Consider the following 22,711-nt stretch of genomic DNA (forward strand, 5'->3'; position numbering starts at 1 on the left):
CCGCGCAATGCTGGTGCAGGGGATATTCATATCAATATTCATATCAATATAATATATCAGGTGAAGAATTATAATATTGGTCACATGAATAGTGCTCAAAGGGGGAACCTATGACGAATACATACCCAAGGTGTCTTTATAATATTGTTGTTGCACTGACTTCTTGGTTGTTAGAATTGGGGGTCTCTGGTTGGCACAGGTAGGTACTTGTGCCAAGCAGGGACCCTCTCCTCTAGTCAGGGCAAGGCAATTACCCTCTTAAAATAACCCCTGCTCACCCTCTAGGCGGCGTGGCGCGAGCAGTCAAGGCTAGTTCAGAGGCGCTGTAAGTTAAGCATTTGTGACCACATACAGTAACCCAGTGACAACACTACAAATGGACACCACACAAGGTTTTGTATCAAAAATAAGTTATACTTTATATAGAGTTACCACAAGACCAATACACGACAAAAAGAATCCATAGTACTTTCAAATTTCAAGAGTTCTGGTTAAAACGGTGTAAATCAAAGTTCTGTGCGAGTCGGTAGCCTTGTCCGCCTACAGCGTGCTGAAAGAACACAGAGTCTAACAAATCCAGCGGACAGCGGCGGTCCGGGCCCACTCAAATGTCGATAGACTCAAACACAGTACCTTTTCCTTGGGGCGGCCGGCACGGATGTGCGAGCTGGTTCTGGTGATCGTCGCGGTGCAGGAAAAGAAAGCGTTGCAGGTCACGGTGTCCCTTCCGTCACGTTGCAGGCTACGGCTCGTTGACGGCGTCGGTGAGCTCAGAGCTTGCGTTGTTCAGGGCGGACGTTGCTCGTTGCAGTGCTTCCAGCTTTATGGTGCGGCGTTCGAGCTGGAGTTCGGGAGCTGGCGTCGGTCAGTCCGGACAGACTGAGTCGGTGAGCGCAGAGCTTGCGTTGTTCGAGGCAGACGTTGCTCAGTGCGGTGCCGACAGGATACCGGGCCGGTCGTGAGAGTCGGTCACAGCTCCCTGCCTCTGTAGCCACTGGAACAGTAGCAATTCACAAAGGCTGGTGAAGTCCACTGGTCCTGGGACTTCAGTCAGGGGGCAAAGCTCTCTTCCAAGCCCCTGGAGATCTTTTTAGCACACGTTGAAAAGCAAAGGTACAATCCACAAAGTCCTTTCTCCTCTCTAGGCAGCCAGGCAACCACTGCAGGCCAATCCCCCAAGCAGCACTTCAGCTTGGGAATAGTCTTTCCTCCGTTTCTTCAGGTTCCTTCTCCTCAGCAGAGATTTCTTCTTGTCAGTTCCAGGAGTGATCTAATTTCATGGGTTCAGGGTCCCAATACTTATACCCCAAAATCCTTTGTTCTCTGAGGGGAGAGGGGCATGTGCCCAGTTCAAGCCAGTTCTGAAGCACTCTGTTTACCAGACTTCTCCTTCCCTTTCACAGCACAGGGCAGGCACATCAGACGCCCCACAGGAGGTTGAGCCAGCATTGTGGAAGGCAAGTACAGGCCCGGAGCACTTTGTTGACAGTCTTCCTTCTCTTCGTTCAGTGTGCAGGGCAGAGACATCAGACACCTCACAGGGGGTGGAGCCAGAGTTGTAGAGGGAGGGCCCAGCCCTATTCAGGTCCCAGGTGCAACTCCTCCCTGCCATCTTGGATGCAGATCTCCCTATTCACCACCGGGCAGCCCCAGCCTGTATCCTGGAATTCCCCAGTCCTGTCACACACAAACCCAGACAAGGAATCCACAACCTAGCAGAGGCGGGCTCAAATGGTTAGGCAAGCAAATACCTACTTTCTAATAGTGGTATTTGCAAACACAGAATATTAAAATAAACTTTACTAAAAGATGTATTTTATTATTCTGAGTCCAGGCATACTAAACTCAATTTCTACCATGTTCCCTGAGTCTGCTGGGATTATAAACATGTAACAATCTAGCAGCCCATTCTATCCTAAGGGGAACAGGTAGCCTTGCAATAGTGAGAAACGAAAATGGCGGTAATTCACTATTAGGACATGCCACACACATCAGGGCTTGTCCTACCTTATACTTACAATGCACCCTGCCCTTTAGGCCTCCCAGAGGGGTGACTAATATGAAGACAAGGGAAGGTTTATGGACTGGCAAGTGGGTGCACTTGCCCAGTCAACATGACAGTACCAGACTGCACGCAGGCTCTGTAATGGCAGACCTTAGACACATTTTACAAGGCTGCTTCTGTGGGTGGCACAACCAATGCTGCCAGACCACTAGCAGCATTTGGATTTACACGCCCTGGGCACACTCAGTGCACTGCACTAGGGTCTGACAAGTACACCAAATATCCAATCATGGAACCATTAATCAATACATCAATTTACAGTAGGGAGCACTCGCACTGTGGCACTGGACAGCAGTGGCACAGTGCCCAAAGCATCTAACACCAGAAAAACACATGAGGCAAAAGCAAAAATGGAAGGGAGACCCACACCAATGGTGCCAGGTCTAACATTGGTGAAGCAAAAGAACACTGCCTGTAGTGATGTTATTTTAAGAGGTAACCACCACTATACTAGAATATATTCTATTGAGGTGAATATGCCAGTTTGAGATTGTGAGAAAGTGCCATCTTTCTTGCATTGGTATGCCCCCACTTTTTGCTGAATTGCTGATGTGTTTTGACTGAGTGTGCCCTGGGCTCCTGCCAACCAGGTGCCCAGTACTAGAATACAAATGGTTCTGTCGGGTGCGAAATATTTCTTGAGGTAATTGGATTACTTAAAAGACTAAACCTACAATGAGAAAATTAATTGTAATACAAACACAAACCATGTAGGGTATTTAAGAGCTTTTATAAATTACTTTATTCATAAAAAATACCCAAATTTACATTTGCAAGGCTGTCAAAGAATATATACATCGTCACAAATAATATGTGACAGAAGTTGACATTTGGTGCTCAGTGCTGTGGTGACTGTGTAATATATATACAAAGATGATTGGAGAAAAGAAGAAGGTGGGGGTGGTGGCCAGAGAACACAATATTTCAAAACACTCTGTGGACTGAATTAATAAGTCTCATCGCAGGGTATCTCAACTGGTCCACGGTTCAGATTGTCGACGTTTCAACCCAGGGTCTGCACTGTTATGGGTGTCAGTGCGGGTCCTCATCAGGACTTGGACACTAACAGGAAAGCCTAAACAAGCACAGGAGGGCTCATGGGGTACCATTGGGGTGACTTTCAATGATGAGCCTGTTATCTTAGCCGGAGCCCGGTGTCTCCTTCACATAGTCAGGCTACATTCAATTAGTATAGAGGCTGTGTGATTCAAGTCTCAACAATTGATCACCAAAGGATCTGCTTTTTATTAAGGTTCATGGCATAGAGTTACTTCCTGCCACTGTAGCGTGAAATCCGCTATGACCAGGTGCCTTTGTTCCTTCCCTAAAACTGTGTTGAAACAAAAACCCAATTGGCATCTCTGGCCACGTGTCAGCCCCTAGTAAAGTAGATACACAGGGCAGGGTGACCAGAGAAGACCCCTAAGGGCTGCAGCACCTATTGTGCCCCCCCTTAGGGGGCCCTGTACCCTGACACCCATACACTGCCTTTGCAGGCTGAGTGCCTAAGTACAGAACTAAATAGAGAGTCGACATGGCACACATCGCTGTGTGCCATGTCCACAAGCTCACTACCCTGGCATCCATCAGTCACCCCTCTAGCTGGGTGACCTGTGCCAGTGGTGTGGGCACAGGTGCATGAGCCCTGTGCCCCTACAGTACCCAGGGCCATTCCTGGGCACTGTAAGTGCAGTGCTGCCATTAAGGGTATATGGTGCTGGGAGGTTGTCATTACGAACTCCACAGCACCATGATAGCTTCACTGAAGACTGAGAAGTTTGATATCAAACTTCTCGGCACATTAAACCCGCACTGATGCCAGTGTGGGATTTAATGTAAAATGCATGACAGAGGGCATCTTAGAGATGCCCCCTGAAAACTAACCAATTCCCAGTGTCCTGACTGTGTGGCTACTGAGGCTGCCACCACCAGACATGTTTCTGAACCCCTGGGTCGAGAACCTGCCGCTCTTGGGGGCCTGAAACAATGCACATCCTGGGACGAGGTGCCAAGCCTCCTCCCCCAGGATGGGCAGGGGAAGCTTCAAAGGCATACCGCCTTTGTGAGCTTCTCCAGGCCACTTGCTGTACTCAGAAACTGGCCCCCACCGGTTCTGACCCCCGCTCTGGCGGGAAGAATGGCGGGAAACCCTAAGTGAGGAAAGGACGTGTGCCAGCCCATGCCACCCCACACTCCAGGTGGGAGAGTCAAGGTGAAGCACGACTCCGGGCTCCGGCCATCTTGAAGATGGGGATCCCTGCCCAATCACAGCTAGGCTCCTGCCCCCCTCCCACAGGAGAGGAGCAGACTAGGGGGTGTACCCACCCCAGGATAGGGACCCATTGGTCAAGCTCTACAGCTAATTGCAGCAGCACATACACATGGTCCATACATATTTGAGAGTCATGAAATTAGAATTTATGCAGACTTTTCAAGAGAAACAAATGACTGTTGTTAAACTTTTACTCTTTTTCTGACCTTGCTTATGTCAATTAGACATCAAATATGGTATTTTTGAACCAGCACAACTGCGAATTACCAAGAATGGAGTATCCAAATACTTTTAATTCAAGATGACCTTCGACGCTTCCTGGACAATATCTCTCCCCAACATATGGAGTAATCTGACTCCATACCAGAGACTCAATCTTCCTGCTCTTCACCAACCTCCCAAAAAACTCCAGACATCCATCCATCGTAACCCAGATAGTTTCCAAAATAGGGGAAGAGATCCAGACAGACACCTATGCTCGATTGGTGATAAAGCCCAAGTTCTACAGGAAGTGGCTGCTCTAACGCAGGAAAGGGACAGAGACAAATCACGCTCTCTACTTAAACCTCCAACATCAATTGATGACCTTGTTCCTTGAATTTAATTTATTGCTTTACTCTTTAAATTCTGAAGAACAGATAGGACACTTATATCCTACTGCTTATTGAAGTTATGACCTGATAAATACCTACATATGTATTTACTCAATTGGACAGTACTTGCTGTATAATGCTTGTACTATACTAAAATATATTAATTTATTCTCGACCTTTCTTTATCCTTTCCCTTTTTGTTTTCACACATATTACAGCTATGCATGGTATTCTTCATAATACTTTCTTGTACCTTCCTCTTATACTTTCTCTCTCTTCCCCCTCTTTATAATAAGTATTTATAATAAGTATTTCTTATATTACTTCCTTATTATAACATTTACTTATTTTATCCTGTAAATTTAGATAGTATACTATTTAATTAGATCAATGTTTATTTTACTGTTAATATTTTTACATAGGCTATATTTCAAATAATATAAATCCTTGGATCTCCTTTATTTTTTTAACTCCCTCTAGAGCACAAGGGTTGAAGTTGATAAGCATTATCCTTCTTTTCTTTCACTATTCTTTATATCCTTTCCATCTTCTCTTTTCCTTCTTCTTACTTCTATTTAAGTAATCATACTTTAAACTGTTTGCCTAATCGATTATTTTGACATACTGTATTTAGATTAATAATTCTGAAAAGATCTAAATGCGTTAATACTTAATTATTGAATTATTATACTTTTTAATTGTCATGAAGTATCATAGCGGTTGTATTTACTATTTAATATTTATTTCCTCTACTATCTTCCTTGTTGGCCTCGGTATTACTAATATTGCTACGATCCTTTAAAAAGCTATAAATTAAGAATTGGTCTATACATATAAACTACTGCCTTATGGTCATGTATTGCATTCTTTCCACTATTCCATTTTACCTTTCTCTTATATTTTCTCTCTTCCTCCTCTTTCCAATAAGTATTTCTAATATTATCTCAAATTTCAAATACATCAGATTTCCTTCTTTAGATTCTTCCATAGCATAATAGTTGGAAGCATAAATACGGTGTTCTTCTTTTCTTTAGCTATTCCTTCAATCCTTTTCATTCTCCTTTTTCTTTTTTCTATTTAAGTAAAATTGCTCAAAATTGCTTGCCTAATTGATTACTTTTGTACACTGTATTTAGATTAAATAATTAATTCTTATACGATTTAAGAAGTTTATTTAATACGGTTTATAATTTGTCATACTTATGTACTCTTTCCATGCTTCGCGCTGTAGGGGGCTCCACCGGTGCGTATAAGCCAAAAGCTAGGACCCGTAGAGAACAGTTCCGCTCCCCTTTTACTGTACTTTTTCCCTGTGCAGTACATCTACTCGTATTACTCTTTTTCTTTCCTCCTAATCCTCTTATTATTTCATTTGTTCTATTCTTGTTTCTTTATTTATTCTCCTGTCCATTAACAAGTGACTCATACTCATTCTCCTCTCTTGCCCGGAACCCTGTTCTTTACTTTTTTCACCCTTACTATCCCCAACACCGATTCTTTTCTTATTCTTAAACCCTAAACACCTAAATTAACTTTTTCTGCTAACATGCACATGTCTTTGAACATTTCCCCTGCTTCTCATCCACTATGCATTATTTTGTGAAATGTTCATGGCCTTACACACTTTATTAAACACAACAAAGTACTCTCCTATCTACAAGCAAAAACAACTGATATTCCTCTTCTGCAAGAGACTCATTTGGATGCTCTAGAGTCCTCTAAGTTACGACGAGATTGGGGGGAAAAGTCATTCACTGACGACACCACTCCCACTTAATGAGATCCATCCACGGAAGTGTGGTGTAGCTATTCTAATTCACAAATCTTTGCCCGTTACCATTATCAAAACCTGGACTGATCCAGATGGTAGATATATTTTTGCAATGCTCAAAATAGGAGATCAGGTCCTCTGTGTGGGCTCAGTTTATGCTCCTACGGGAGCTAAATGCATTTTTTTTCTCAGTCTGAACCGTTTGCTGGTAGAAATTGGTGCATCTAGTTATATAATTGACGGTGATTGGAACCTTGCACTGGATGCTATAATTGACAGAACGGGTACCCTGGATAGGTGTAATGAGGTAAACAGAGCCTTGTTGGGAGACATAACATCAGATCACGGACTAGTGGACCATTGGCGTCTTTGTCACCCTTCTGACCAGGAGTACACCTTTCTCTGCTCGACCCATGGTACACAATCCAGGATAGACTATTTTCTTATTTTGCATTCAGTGGTTGCAAGTACCACTGAATCCCGTATCTTAGAAGATGCAATATCAGACCATTCCCCTATCCTTGTTACTCTAAAAATAGGATTAACTTCCCCAGGCCGTAAACCATGGCGTATGAATATACAAAGGTACCGCCTTCCCAAAGGTAAAGTTTTACTTCGTTCACATATTTCTGATTATTTCGCTATAAATAAGACATCTGTTACTTCCTATAGAAGCGTTTGGGCAGCTGCCAAAGCAACTATCCCTGGTCAAAATTGATGAGAGACGCTGCTGAGGCCAATAAATCTGCGTCCCTACATAGTACAGAATTGGAGACTCAAATTACTTCCCTTACACATTTATATACATCTCATCCCACAATACCTAACCGTCGAAAACTAGAACTTGCTTAATTAGCGCTCAATAACTTATATACCTCCAAAGCTGAGTACACTCTTCAACACCTAAAGGGCAGACATTATGAACAAGGATAAAAAACAGGTAATCTACCAGCAGCACAATTGAAACAACGTGAGACAGCTATGGCCATTCCTACATTACGTGCAGAAAAAGGTGAGATTCTTACGAGACCACAGGATATTTTGGACACTTTGGCATCCTTTTATGAAAAACTAAATACCCATGAAACTTCAATATCTGAAGAACAAATAATCTCATATCTGGCTGATATCAATCTCCCTTGCTTCACAGATGAAGGTAGAGCCCTGCATGGTGGTGATATTAACAAGGAAGAAATTGCTGCAGCCATCACTAAAACTGCCTTAACAGAAATCTCCGGGTGCAGACGGCTTCCCTGCGGAGTTTTATAAATGGATAGGGACTGAAAAAGTTGTTACTTTATTTTCTGCCTTCCATTTAAAAAAAAAAACTTTATTCGTGAATGTATCTTCATTACATTTGTGTACAAAATTCACATCAGTTATGTCATACATCACGCTTTTCCAATTTTCTCCCCAGTCTACATATAGAGGACAGAGCTCTATCGCTTAGATCGTACTCATCCAGACTTGCGTGCAGTAGGAAATGTCTCTGTTATTATCAGGATGCATTCGTAAACCCACCCACTCGCTCCCCAACTGTCCCTCCCCCACCCTGTTAACTTCGGTGCTCAATCCCTCCTGTAAGATCATTAGTCGCTCCCCAGCTCCATTCACTCTCTACCCGGATTATGTAATAGAAGTCCTATCGACCCCCTCCGTCTCACCTCAGTGCCCTGTGTAATCTGCAATGTTCCCTCGGGGCCTCTGTGTGCTCATGCGTCCTGGGAAAGGGGCCGGTCTATACCTTCCAGCTCTAACAGCATGACCTCCCAGTCCAGTGCCATCGGAATTTTCCGTCTCCCACCTTCTTCCTCTTTCCTAAGAGCAACACATTCTATCCTACCCCATTTCACTACGTCTGTTCGCCATGTCTCCACCCTAGACACTCTCGGGGACTTCCACTGCATCGTGAGTTTTCTAATCGCTAAAAGGAGGGCTAAATCCAGAAATCTCAACTTGGGTTTTAGTGGCTTGGGCCGAGGCCGGGCTCCCGCCAGGCAGTACAGTGCACTCTCCTGTACTTGTATCTGAGATATCTCTCGTAGCGTTTGGCACACCTCGCTCCAGTACCCTCTCAGCCGTGGGCACGACCAGAGCATATGGAGGAAGTCCGCCTCGTCCGTCCCACATCGCGGGCACTGGTGGGAGGCGTTGGGGAACATCTTGTGGATCCTCACCGGGTGAGGTATGCCCTGTGGAGGATCATGGCTTGAATGTATTTAAATTTCACGTTTCTGGAGACCCTCCTTGGGTGTTCCAAGGCCAATCGCCAAGTCGTGTCTGTCAATTCCTCCCCTGTATCCCATGACCAAGCCTCTCGCAGTGTGTCAAGGGAGATTGCAGAATGAGCCCTAATCCCGGTGTACAGCCATCGTACTAAGTGCCCGCCGGCCCCCATGTAGTGTACCAGGTGCACCAGTTGGTGTTGCTGTGGGTGAATGCGTTGTGGAGCCCAGGTCGTCCAGATGTAATGGGAGACAGTGGCGTGTAACAAGTAATGTCTGTCCGAAGTCCCAGTCACGTGCACGAAGGTGCGGTGGTCCAGCAATAGGTCATCCCCGAAGAAACTGCCCACTCCCTCAATTCCGTTTGCCGTCCATTCCCTAAGGGCGTATTTGGTAAGTCGTCCCTGTGGTGTCGGGATACCCAGCAGTGGGATATTATCTGCGTAAGGCAGAACCGTGGACTTGTAAGCTAGCGCCTTCTTTCAACATTTAAGGGCAGTTTGGAGCAGTGGGTGGCACTCTCGCGGAATCTTACTTCCGGGTAGCAGTAAGGCGTGTAAGTCACCCCGGTCCAGTCGACCCCTCGTCCAACCGATTTCGTGGAGGTTTCTCCCCGCTAGCCAGTAAGACAACCATTGAAGTTGACTTGCGTAAAAATAACCTTGGAAGTCAGGGGCACCTAGTCCCCCCTGAGAGGTGCCGAGTTGTAATTTCCGCAGGCTAATCCGCCGTCTGCCCGATCCCCATATAAGGGTAGTCAATAAGGATTTAAGGGATTCGAAGGTGCGGCGCGGAATGCACAGGGGCAGGTTCACGAAATAGTAAAGCAGGCATGGTAACATTACAATCTTTGCTATCGCTATGCGGCCCATAACAGATAAGGGGAGTGAGGCCCAAAATCCGATACTACCCCGGAGACCAGTTATGGCCCTAGTAATATTCCCATCCAGCTGGTCTACCGATTTCCTGTAGATGCTGATTCCCAGATATTTAAAGCTGGATTGGGCCACCGGGATCCCATAGGTGCCAAACGGCAGGGAGGACGGGCTAGGCCCGTCGCGGAAGTAGAAACCCACCGATTTGTCTGGGTTGATTGCCAGTCCTGATATTGTTTCAAATCGGCGGAAAGTGTCATGTAATAGCGTGTGGTCAGCTTCCAGGTCTCGGAGGTATAATAGCATGTCATCCGCGTATACGGATAGAAGATGTGACGTCCCCGCCACTGGTATTCCCATCGACTCTGGTGTTGGCGAAGGGCGATGGCCAGTGGTTCCAATGCCAGTACGAACAGCAATGGGGACAGGGGGCATCCCTGCCTGGTGCCCCGATGGACTGTGTATGCAGCCGACACATGGCGTCCGGTTCTGGCCCTGGCCGTGGGGTCGGTTTACAGCAACCTGATCCACTGTATCAGCGGGGCCAGAAACCCAAATCGGCCCAAGGCCTCAAACATAAAGGGCCAAGAGAGTGAATCAAACGCTTGTTTGAGGTCTAACGCGATACATCCCGCTCGTTGCAGCTCAGCTGGTGACGCTGTCATAATTGCGTGGAGGCGTCTCATGTTGAGGGAAGTACTGCACCCCGGGAGGAATCCACACTGGTCGCAGTGTATAAGTGTGGTCAGGTGGGGCTGGATATGTAGGGCAATAGCTTTGCTCAGGATTTTATATTCTGTGGCCAGCATAGATAAAGGTCTATAATTCGCCAATTCCATATTGTCCCTATCCGGCTTAGGAATGGAAATCACTATGGCCTGCATGGTTGTGTGTGGCAGATGCCCCCTCTCGAAGGCCTCCTTATAAATTCGTTCCAGAACCGGTACCAATATGTCGGCATAAGTGGAATAGAACTCGACGGGGAGTCCGTCCATGCCCGGAGTCTTGTTTCTGTTCAAGTGTTTGTTCGCAGCGCGTATTTCGTGTGGGGTGATGGGGCCCTCCATTGATTTTTGTACCTCTGCTGTCAATTGAGGGAAGGGGAGGTCTCGCATGAAATCGGCTATGTATGTAGGATCGTCCGTCCCAGTTCGGGCGTACAGAGTCTGTAAGTGGTCGTGGAATGCCCGGTTAATGTCAGATTGTGTGCCCACTAAGTCTCCCTCTCGTGTTCAGATCTGGGTAATTACTGGGGTGTCAGGTTTGTCGCGTATCAAGCGGGCCAGTAGTGCCCCAGAGCGGTCCGCCTCTGTGTATTGTCGTTGTAAATAGGCCTTATAGTCAATGATGCGCAGTGTTTCTAGTGTCTCAGCGTGTAAAATATGTTGTTCCTGCAGGGTCTGTTTTTTACCCGGGTCCTCCCCCGCCTCCCGTTCAAGCTACACTAGTCTGTCCTCCACCTCACACAATTTCCGGTGAATCTCCTGCCTAGCTCCCACCAGCTTCCCAATCGCCACTCCCCGCACAACTGCCTTCATCGCATCCCAGACCACCAAGTTGGAAGAGGCAGTATCCCAGTTGACCTCCCAGTACTGTGTCAGGGTCTCTGAAAGAGTTGCTTTGAACGGGCCGTCCTCTAAGTGCTGGGGGTTGAGTTGCCATGTAGGGACTGGGGTCGGGACCCTGCCCCAGGAGATAGTACATTTGAGGGGTCTATGGTCCGAGAAGGTCTTTGCTAAATATTCCGGGGAGCTCATCAGTGGGACTATCGTTCGGGAGCATAGGAATCAGTCGATTTGTGTGTGCAAGTCGTGTACAGGGGAGTAGAAGGAGTATTCTTTGTGTGTGGGGTGTACCTCCCGCCATACATCGCTAAGGCTCCAGCCCTCCACCCAGGACCTGAATAGGTCAGTAAGCTTGGTAGCACCGGCAGCCTGTAGGGGTGGGTGTGATCTGTCGAGGGCCAGATCCAATACCGCGTTCCAATCTCCCCCGAGCACCCAGGGAATATCTGCCCACGGGGAGAGTGCCCTCCCAACCCTTTGTAGGAACAGTTCCTGTTCATAATGTGGGGCATATATACAGCCCAGGACAATCAATTGGCCATCAAGGGTACCTTTAACCAGGCTATATCTGCCCTGTTCGTCTACTTTCCTCTCTATTGCAGTAAATGGTGTCCCGTGTCTCACCCAGATAGTGGCCCCCCTTGAAAATGCCCAAGTAAGACGTAGAGTATATCATCCCTCTCCATTTCTTCCGCAACTTCTGGGCTTCAGAGACCGTGAGATGTGTCTCTTGTAAGAAGGCGATTTGCGTCTGCTGTCCAAGGAGATAAGAGTGGACCCTGTGTCTTTTCTGCACCGCCCCCAGTCCTCGTACATTCCAGGTGGTAACCTTGTACACTCCAGATTGTTCAGCCATGATCAGTGGGCGGTAGAACCAGTTCCGGGGGTGGTCGTGTGTCTAGGACACCGGGGAGCTGAACCCAGGAGATAGCACCTATAAAGAATACTAACATTTCAAAAACCAACTTGGCGCAGCCATTGGACATAGCCGAGCCCAACCTTAACATTAGAAACACAAAGAACCAAACAGTCGTGCTTTCGCCAGGGGGGGGGGGTCGGCCCAGCACACATGTATTCATTTTGTTACCAGTTCCAGTCTCTACTGGCTCAACGGTGGCCCGGCCGGGCACTTAATGCTGTAGGGGAAGTGCAGTGTAATTACAGACAAAGTTTGTATCATTGGCGATAGGCGGCTTCGAGTCTCGCCCCGAGGCACCCAGTAGAGTGTCAATTCCAAAGGATGTGGCATGCATTCGGGAGTGAGTCAGTATCCGCTCATCATTCTTCTCACCCACCTCCCGCGCACCCCTGAACCCAGTCGGGGTCTATTACCCTAGGACTAAGTATAACAGAAAAGGATACCGTGCATGTACTGCTGCAAAGGCGTAGACTCGGGATGTCACCCGACAGGTCAGTTGTCCATGAGGTCATCCGCGGCTCTAGGAGTGATTGTAGGAAAGAGCAGCACACTGTTATCAGAGTCCGAGTGTCCTGTGGTATCGTCAGAGTCTGTGGTTATTTTCGCCGGGTCCTCTCTGAAGGTGCCAGCAAGGGAGATGGCCTCCCGCCTTTCGTCTCTCTGATGATTCCGCGATGGGCCGCGCTCAGTATTTCCCTTTCCGGATCCAGACGAGGAGCGGCAGCTTCCTCCCGAGTTCCTGTCCGACGTCCTCGCTTCCGCCTCCTGGGATGTTTCCTGACTGCCGCCCAGTCCCATCACCTCTAGCCACTCCTCAGCGTCCGCAGGGCTCTCGAAGAAGTGTGATTTCTTCCCATGGATGACTTTCAGGCGGGCGGGGAAGAGCAAAGCGTATTTTAGTTGCGCACTTCTCAGTTTCTTCTTCACCTCCATGTAGGATGCCCTCTGTTTTTGCACCATGTTCGTGCAGTCCGGGTAGAGTGACACCCTCTGGTTCTCAAAATGGATGATGGATCTTTCCCGAGCTTTCCTCAGAAGGGTATCCCTATCACGATAATTAAGGATATGGACAATGAGAGGGCGAGGAGGGCGCCCCGGTCGGAATCCTGTGCGCTCGTTCCACACAGAAGTATGGGGAGAGTCCGTCTGTCGCTACGTGGTCTCTAAACCATTGTTCCATGAACTCTTCCGCCCGCGGTTTCTCACATTTTTCCGGCAGGCCGATTACTTCTACATTATTCCTCCGCGTCCTCAACCCGTTCCATCAGCGCTGTCACTTGACCTCGGAGGTCCTGGATAGATTTGCCGTGATCATCCACAGTGGGTGTAAGGTCCGCGAGTACGAGCACCTGGTCCTTGACCTTATCCGCCAGCTTGCCATGGTCCGCCTTCAAGAGGGAGAAGTTATTAGTGAGGGTCCCCAACTGGTGCTCCAGCGCCTGTCGGGAGTCCCGGATCTCTTGGAGGATGAGGTCCAATTTGTCAGTCTGTTGAGTGCTCGATCCTGTCTGGTCGGTCTGGCCAGGTCCGCCTCCGCTCGCTCCGGCTCCCGTCTGCGGGCCGGACCCCGCCGGCTCTCCTGGGCCGTCCACATTCCTCTGGCCCTTCCTGACCATGTTGTGCTTGGCCCGACTTACTGGCAGTCCCGGCGCCGTTCGGGCCCCCCGGGTCCAGCAATGCAGCCAATGCGACCCGGCTCTCTATATGGCTGCTGCGGAGGCTTCGCACCGGGCCCCCAGGCGGGAAAAGCCGACCAGCATGGTTTTCTGGCTCCCCACCAGGTTGTCTCAGAGGGGGTTCCACTTCTCTCCGGGGCTATACCAGGCAGCGGGTCGCCCTCCAGCAATGCCTCTTCCAGCTAAAGGCCAGCACAAGCCCAGGGGTGGCCTCCCATCTCGGCCTCTCCCTCATGCGCGGGCCCGTGGTTATCCGACAGGACCACCTCGCCCCCCCAGGCGACGTGCTCCCCCTTCCCCCAGCAGGGTTAGTTCTTCAGTTGCAGGAGGACTGGGGGGGGGGGGGAGAGAATGAGGGCCGCGGTAGGACCCCAAATGTCTTCGCACCGTGAGGGCCGGGCCGCCAGCACTAGGCCTCCCCTCGGCCGGTCTCCGCAATATGGTGGCTCCTCTTGTCCCAGGATCTCGCCCCTGGGCTCCGGGGCCCGGCGCGCTTCCCCTCGTCCCTCTCACCGTGTGCTGCCGGCTCTACTGCCAGCCAGTGGTGTCCGCGAGGGTGCAGGCAGCAATCGCCGACAACCGCAGGGCGCCGGCCCCGCCCTCCAGGCCTGGCATCTACCCTTGAGCTGGTCCCAGGATCCGGAGATCCGCCGTCGGGTCTCCGCGCCACTCCACCTCCCTGCTCCGCGGTCTTCAGCGCGACCCGCAGGAGTGTTTTACCGGCGTTTCACCCCGCCTCTGCTCAGTGTCCCGTGCTCCAGGTGGGGTTCTGCCTTGGGTCAGTGTCTCTCAGCCGGTCGAAGGTCTCCGTTGGTCTGTATTTACCGGAGAAAGCCCGGCCGCGCACGGAGCTCTAGCGGAGACCGTCCGCCATCGTGGCTGTTCTGCCACGCCCCCCCATTTTCTGCCTTCCATGAGGCGGTTTAAACACAATCACTTTGCCTTACTTCTAATAAAGCGTTGATTGTGGTTATCCCTAAACCCGGTAAAAACCTGCTTGCTTGTAGTAGTTATCGGCCCATTTTACTGATAAATAGTGACGTCCAAATCTTTGCAAATATCTTAGCGACATGTTTACGTAAAGTTATTCCCTCTCACATACATCACTCACAGGTTGGTTTTGTCCCAGGTCGTTCCTCCAGGAATCATCTCTGAACTCTAGCTCATACTTCATGGTCTGCAAATAAAATGACAAAAGATGCTGTAGCCCGTTCACTGGATGAAGAAAAAGCATTCAACCGTATTGACTGGAAATACCTTTTCGCATCTATGAAACGCTTTGGCCTAGGTGACCAATTTATTTCCAAAGTTTGTCTCTTATATGACACTCCAATAGCCCAAGTCAATTGCGGTGGGTTTCTTTCCCATCCCTTTCCAATCCAACAAGGTACCCGTCAGGGTTGTCCTCTTTCACCCCTTTTATTTTTACTAGCGATATAGCCTCTTGCCTCACTCATTCGACATTCACAACATGTTCAAGGTATACCTATAGCAGGTGGTACTTCCAAACTATACTTGTATGCTGATGATATTCTCCTCACGTTAAAAGATCTTTACCAGTTTTACTTAAGATCATTGATAGTTTTTCGACCAACTCTGGTTACAAAGTGAACTGTGATAAAAGTGAGACTTTTCCGATTTCTTCTGGTACCACAAAAGAGTCAATTGATGGGTATCCCTTTTGTTGGAAATCATCCCAATTCAAATATTTGGGAATTTCAGTTTATAAAGGTTTGTCAAATATGATCTCAGGCAATATCTCACCCCTTATAATGAAAATGGAAACTGATTTTGCAAAATGGTCTCTCCTGGGCTTATCCATGTGGGGAGGGTGCAAGCAGTTAGGATGGTTAGGTTACCTTGCTTTAGTTATATACTTGGCATGCTCACAATTCTTGTTCCTTTGTCTACACTTTGTAGAATAAATGCCCAAATTAGATCTATCTGGGGTTCCACTTGCCCTCGTCTAGCCGCTTCTAAATTATTGGCTCGCCGCTCTCATGGTGGCCTGAGATTACCATCCTTAGAACACTATTCTTTAGCTTTACACCTCACACAATTAATTTATTTACTTCCGGGTATGACTGATCCTCCACAGTGGGTCACAACGGAACATGGCTTTGCATGGACGTATTATATATAAATTACAGGATCAAGAGGAAATCTTCCAGCAAGTATGGGTTCCTTTTCTCCGTGATCCCTGAATTCCTTCCACTTCCCCCATACCCCTTTAATCCTATGTCTTTGCTTTCCTCTTTTCTCTTTTTTCTATATTCCTATTCTATCCAGGCAATAAGTCTACTCTTTTCCCCCCTCCTTATACCCTTTCTCCATTACCTATATATTTATGTAAAAATGCCAATTTTTGAGCTGTTGTTTATTCATTTAGGAATTCTATATCACATTCCCCTCCCTCTTTTAATTTTAAATTCGTGTTATTCATTTTCTCCTCCATGGACTAAATTTATTCCCTCCTTTATAATTCACTTTCCCTTTAATATTGAAGCATTTCCTTTTTATTACTACCTTATATGAATTCATGTTATTCTATGATATTATGCTATTCTGTATGTATCCATGGTTTCTATGCATGTTAAATGTACTCTCAATAAAAAAATATGAAACACTAATTGGTCTGGATTCAGTCTCTGAGTGTGTGCCATTAGTCTTGAGTGAGTGAATACAATAAGTGCTTAACACACCCTCTGGATAAGCCTAACTGCTCGCCCACACTAACACAAAAAGAGCTATTAGTACTTATTTAATTTAGCCTCTGCTATACCTCTGGGGACTCCCTGGACTCTCTGCAAACACTTTACCTTACTTTGGTATAGTATATACACAGCCAGCGTCCTACCTACACAGACTGTGAGCTCAAATTCATGGGGCCCTGGCTTTGCGAAATCTTAGAAGTAGTCTTCTCTCAATCCGATCGGATTGAGATTTGTCAATTTGTCTCAACTATGGCTGAATGGAGAACATGAAACACAGCTTTCTAATTTCTAGAGTATGGTAACAGCACACGTGTATCGGATAGGCAATGCATTGGAGGGCCATTATTGAACCACCTAAACCTTTTTAAACAATGCCTTGTTTACAGCAGACAGTAGTTTTATTCAGTCTCTGGCTTCTCTGTGAATTGCAGAATGATGGTGGAAAGGTAAGAAACACACACCGACATCATTAGATTTCAGCAGATGTCTTAGGGGTTCTAAAGCAATAATTGTCTAAAAGAACAAGTTACTTACCTTTGGTAACGCCTTATCCAGTAGAGATATGATCTGGTCTCAGATTCCTTACCTTTCAACTTCCAGGCATCAGGTTGGATCCGGAAGACTTTTGATAGCAGTGCCCCTGCAAGCCGATAGGTGGCGTCGGGCAACTTTGCGTGAAGTCGTCTGATTTGTGGCGACATCCGAGCGTCTATATAGGCGCCACTCTGGCACACTGACGTCAGTACTTTTTACGACTTTCCATGCCAGATGCGCCGAGCCATTAAGAGACTGACCGTGGCCAAAAGGTAGTCCTTCAGAGTGCCCAAAGCAGAGCCCTGCTGGGCCAAGGAGAGAATGAAAAGAAGAACATCTGATGGTGAGGCAGACAAAGGATCAACAGATCGTTCTGTTTGGTATTTACACAATGTTTGCCATCAGCAGGCGTATACCAACTTCATGGAAGAATGTCTGGCTGCCAGAAAACCCTCACAGACTTCAGCAGGAAGGTCGACAGTTGTCAACCATTGCAGCTCAATCTCCACACATGGAGGCGGAGAGTGGACAGGTTCAGGTGGAGAACTCTCCCCTGCTGCTGCGACAGAAGATCCTCCCGAAGAGGGAGCCTGACCAGAGAATCGATGCTCATTAGCAGAAGCTCAGGGAATCAGACTCTCCGTGCCTAGTCTGGAGCCACAAGGATGGCTGGGGCCCGGTCGCGCCTGATCTTCTTGAGCTCTCTGGGTGGGAGTGGTACGGGTGGAAAGGAGAACAGGAGGCCTGTGCTCCACTCGCGACGAAAAGCGTCGCCGAGCAAGAGCCGCCATGGAAACTCCAATGTGCAATACTGCTGAAATCCCACAGTTTAAAGAGATCTTGCACCACCTCAGGATGGAGACGCCACTCATGATCCGCAGGGCACCAGATGCTGAGTTCATCTGCTCTGGCGCTCAGAGGCCAGGCCAGATGTTGAACCACCAGGGAAATGAACTATAGTTCCAGCCAAGTCCAGTGATACAGGGCCTCTTGACAAAGGTTCCACAACCCCACCCCGTCACTGTTGTTGCAATACCACATGTTGGTCTTGTCTGTCAACACCTGATCTAGCCTTCCTTTGAGGGGATGGTAAAAAGGCTTTCAGTGACAGTGACCAGAGTTCTTTGATCTACACCTCTCCCAGATGGCAGCCCCATCCCAGAAGGGATGCATCGGTGACTACTGTGAGATCTGGGTGGGGAAAAGAGAGGGGTCTGCCTCGGACCCAATCGTGGTTTGTCAGCCACCACTGCAGGTCGGTTGTAGTTCCGTCCGCTTTCTGAACCAGGTTGGAGAGATGTCCCCTGATGCTGGGCCCATCAATACTTCAGGTCCCACTGCAGAGCCTGCATGTGCCATCTGGCATAGTTCACTAACAGGATCCAGGAGGCCATGAGGCTCAACAACCTCAGGGTCATTTTCACCCAAATCCAGTATAGAGGCTGAAACGTCTGTATCATACTCTGAATATGGAGTAGTGTGGCTCACTGGTTAGAGGCGGCAGACCCGGAAGCAGAGGACTGCCCGGGACCAGGGTTCAATTCCTGAGACGGCAGGGTCGTGGACCAGGAACAGCGGACTCGATAATTCTCGCCTCGGTGCCTACTCTAACCAGGGATCACACCTGGCAACTCTGGGCATTAGCTTGCCTCATCTCCACAACGGCCCCCCACATACGCCGGGGATGCCTGGTTTCACCTTGGAGATACCCAGCAGGGAGCATCTCACAGGGAAAGCCAGGACGGGTTCCCCAGCGGTCTACAGCACGGAGATACCCCATGTGGGGTGATTCAGGCGCTTTACAAGACACCATTACAATATACTTTACTCGCTGCTTGGGAGGATAAGTCAGAAACTGCACTGTGTCCAGAATTGCTCAGATGAATGGGAGCGTCTGAGAGGGAGTCAGGTGTGACTTCGGCACGTTGATAGCAAACCCAGCAAATGCAGGAGGTTCGCCGTAGTCTGGAGGTGGAAGACAACTGCTTTGGACGAGCCCGCCTTCAACAACCAGTCCTCAAGATAGGGGAAGACTAGGACCACTGATCTTCGCAGATGGGCTGCGACCACCACCATCACCTTGGTGAACACCGAGGGGCACTGGTGAGGATGAATGGAAGAACGGCAAACAAAGTGCTTTTGGCCCAACATAAACCGCAGATAGCGACGATGGGCTGGCAGGACGGGAATGTGGAAATAGGCGTCCTGCAAGTCTAATGCTACCATCCAGTCTCCAGAGTGAAGGGCAGACAGGACCTGAGCAAGGTTGAGCATCTTGGACTTTTCCTTTCTGATTAATTAGTTGAGGGCCCTGAGGTGTAGGATAGGCGAAGGCCTCTGTCCTTCTTTGGAACCAGAAAATAGCGGGATTAGCAACCACAGCCCACTTCTGGCCTGTGTACCCTCTCTATAGCTCTCTTGGCCAAGAGAGACTTAGCTTTATGCAGTGTAAGGCAAGATGATCCTCGATCAGCCGATCGTAGTTTGGAGGCATAGAGGGAGGGGTAGTCTCAAAGGGGGGAGGGGGAGTAGCCCCCTTAAACTATTTGTAGCACCCACCTGTCTGAGGTGATATCTTGCCAGTGGAAGTGATGATGGCGTATCCTGCCAACAACTGGACGCCCATGATCTAGGGGGATCAGACTAGGAAGGTTTTGCAGTGGAGAAGGGGGCTGTGGCCTGACCTAACTTCTGGCCACCCGACCTGCGAGGTCAGGGTAAACCGCATCCATGGCCCGCAGAGGTTGCTGGACTTGCGGGGTCCTCTGGTTAGAGTAGGGTTGTCTCAGTTGGAAACATCAAAGCCACAAAAGGAGCGAAAAGCAGACACAGGCTGGGATGAGATGGAGAGGCCCAGGGACTTGGCTGTAGCCCGTAAGTCCTTGAAGCGCTCAAGCGCTGCGTCTGCTTTGTCGCTGAAGAGACAGGAGCCATTACAGGGCATGTCCATGATGTGAGCTTGGACATCCCCAGAAAAGCAAGACCTCCTCAGCCAGGCGGGGCACCCAACGACCACCGCTGAGGAAATAGTTCTGCCTAGCGAGTCTGTCGAGTCTAAACTACATCATATGGCAAACTTCGCTGCATCTCTCCGGTCCGTAAGAGCTTGGGAGGGGAGAGCCCGGTCCTCCTCCGAGACTCTGGGCAGCACTTGTGCAACCATATCCCACAGCGAATGGGAGTAACGGCCCAAGAGGCATGCATGTTTAACAACCACAATGCTAGACTGGTGGAAGAAAATATCTTCTTCCCAAAGCTGTCCAGCCTCTTGTATTCCCTGTCCACAGGTATGGAAGGGAAATAACCATGCGAAGTAGAGACTTGGACCATCAAGCTCTGTGGGGTGGGATGGGTGGAGAGAAAAGCTGGGTCCACTGGTGCAGAGTGGTGGGCAATGGTTATATTCACAGCAGACCCTGTGGTGGGCTTGGACCAGGTATCCAGTAGAAAATCTGTGGAGGCCTCTTTAAAAGGCAGCAAGCGTTTAGAGCAGGAGACACCAGGCTGCAGGACCTCCGTCAAGACGTTAGTCTTGACTGCCAGAGTAGGAAGTTGAGGCCAAGACCTCGGCAGCCCTACACACTACCATCCCAAATGAGGTTCCCTCCTCTGTAGCCAGGTTTTGGGGAAGACCACATACCAGTATCTGGAGAGGTGTTCAGGTCACTGGCATCACCCAGGTCCTCATACCAGTCCAGGTATGTCTTGATTGGGTTGCAGGATATCTGAGGGATCCAGCTGCCCCTCCCAATCCTCATCCCCTATACCTAACCCTTCAGAATAGGGCAGGTTGAATGGCGTGGAGCCGTATGGCTCTGTTGAAGCCGGTCTCAGCGTTGGTGGACGTCCAACTGCTCTGTGTCGTCCAAGATTATGATGGGAGAGGCGCCGGTGATGCTGAGGGCCTCTGCATCGGACGCTGCGTCGGTTGAGGTTGCAGAGGTGAAACTTGTGGTGGTCCGGATCCAGGGACAGATCCAAAAGGAGGCTGTGGTCGAAGCCGGAGGCGCGGAACCCACGGGGCTCTCCTTCAGCGGAGCCCTAAGGTGCGCAGGCAGGGTGGGGCCGCCATTACAATGATTTTTATTGGAATGAGAAGACGACCCAGGCATCCGCTCCGCAGAGCAAGGCCTCAAAAGCTAAGGCTCCTCCATCTCGTCGTGAGACGGATGGGGCAAAGTCGAAACACGCTTTGACTTCTTGTGCTTTTTATGGTGCTTCTTACCTGATGGCAATGGCTTCGAGGAAGAAGAAGTTGATTCCCCCGGACCAATGCTTGGACCTTCCTCTTGACCGGGACCAGGTCTGCTATTGACGAGGCGACCTCCGTGGTGCGGGACACCGGGCCACGATCAGCTTTAGGGAGAGCTCCCTCAAAGTCTTCAGCCAATGGTTCGGCAAATGGAGCACAACTCCGTTTCATGGTTGTGGTCCAGGCACAAGAGACACACCAAATGGGGTCCATAACCAACATGGCATGGTGACAGGAGCTGCACGTCTTGAACCCTGAGGTCTTTTACTACACATCCCTATACACCAAAAGGAGTCAACAAAAAGTCAAAAAAAGTCTATCAAAAAGTGTCAGGGGGTAACACTCTACAACGAATGTCCGCTGGCTGGCGCGGAACGAAATTAAATGGCATCAGCGTGCGGGGGTGGCACCTATTTAGATGACACGTGTGTGCAATGCCAACAAACCCGACGCCTGCAAAGTCACACGGAGTCGACAGACGCCACTCATCGACACACAGAGGTTCTCCTATCAAAAATCTTCTGGATCCAGCCTCATGCCTGGAAGTTCAAAGATAAGAACTCTGCGTCTATATGTCTCTCTCAGATAATCTATTTAGCAGAGAGGAATCAAGCTTTTAGATCAGTAAGCAACTATAACGTCAAATGAATTGTAAATTATTAAAGTAAATCAGCTTAATCACCTTTTTTAGGTCAAGAAGTGCCCATATGTGGCCAATAACTTCGGATACCGCATATTGCTGATCAGGCTCCAAATATTTATCCTGGGGATTACACATAGCCAGGAATGCAGACAGAGAGGTATTCTATAAAAGTCCAAAGACAAGATGTCAAAATTAGAAGCAAATTCAAGCAAAATGTTTCAAAAACATCACTGTGCATTACTTGGGGGCTCAAAATAACCAAGAGATTCTAAATTGAAAACATTTATTTTTTATCTGGAAATAAATACTATATTGAGATAGGAGGAATTAACAGGATTTCAAATGTAAACACTTCATTCCAAAAGCACATAATAAATTATCAATTTGGCCTGCTTAAACTGTTGCTTATTTGCCAATGGTGATAAAAAAATGTTTTACATTCTTTTTTTTTGTTACTCCTAAGTCCTATTAAATTGTGCCTAAATCCCTCTATAGATGATCACGTTTCTCACCTTCTTTCTCAGGAATGTGCATCTTTCTGCATATTCCTGACCATGAAACAACCCCAGTCTTCAGTCTGGATCTGGAAAATGTTTACCAATTTGCT

The 22,711-nt window shown here is 48.4% G+C and overlaps 1 protein-coding gene across 7 annotated transcripts in view; it reads right to left on the minus strand.

Moving 5' to 3' along the window:
• The window catches only part of FIRRM (FIGNL1 interacting regulator of recombination and mitosis), a 3,243,174-nt gene that overhangs the window by 962,478 nt on the left and 2,257,985 nt on the right, over positions 1-22,711 (minus strand). For all 7 annotated transcript variants that reach the window (XM_078686707.1, XM_078686742.1, XM_078686714.1 and 4 more), the window contains one exon: positions 22,144-22,266. In XM_078686707.1, coding sequence (XP_078542833.1) covers positions 22,144-22,266 — 123 coding nt within the window. The remainder of the gene's footprint in view (positions 1-22,143; positions 22,267-22,711) is intronic.

The sequence above is a fragment of the Lissotriton helveticus genome, chromosome 1_1, assembly GCF_964261635.1.
Source record: "Lissotriton helveticus chromosome 1_1, aLisHel1.1, whole genome shotgun sequence".
NCBI lineage: Eukaryota > Metazoa > Chordata > Amphibia > Caudata > Salamandridae > Lissotriton > Lissotriton helveticus.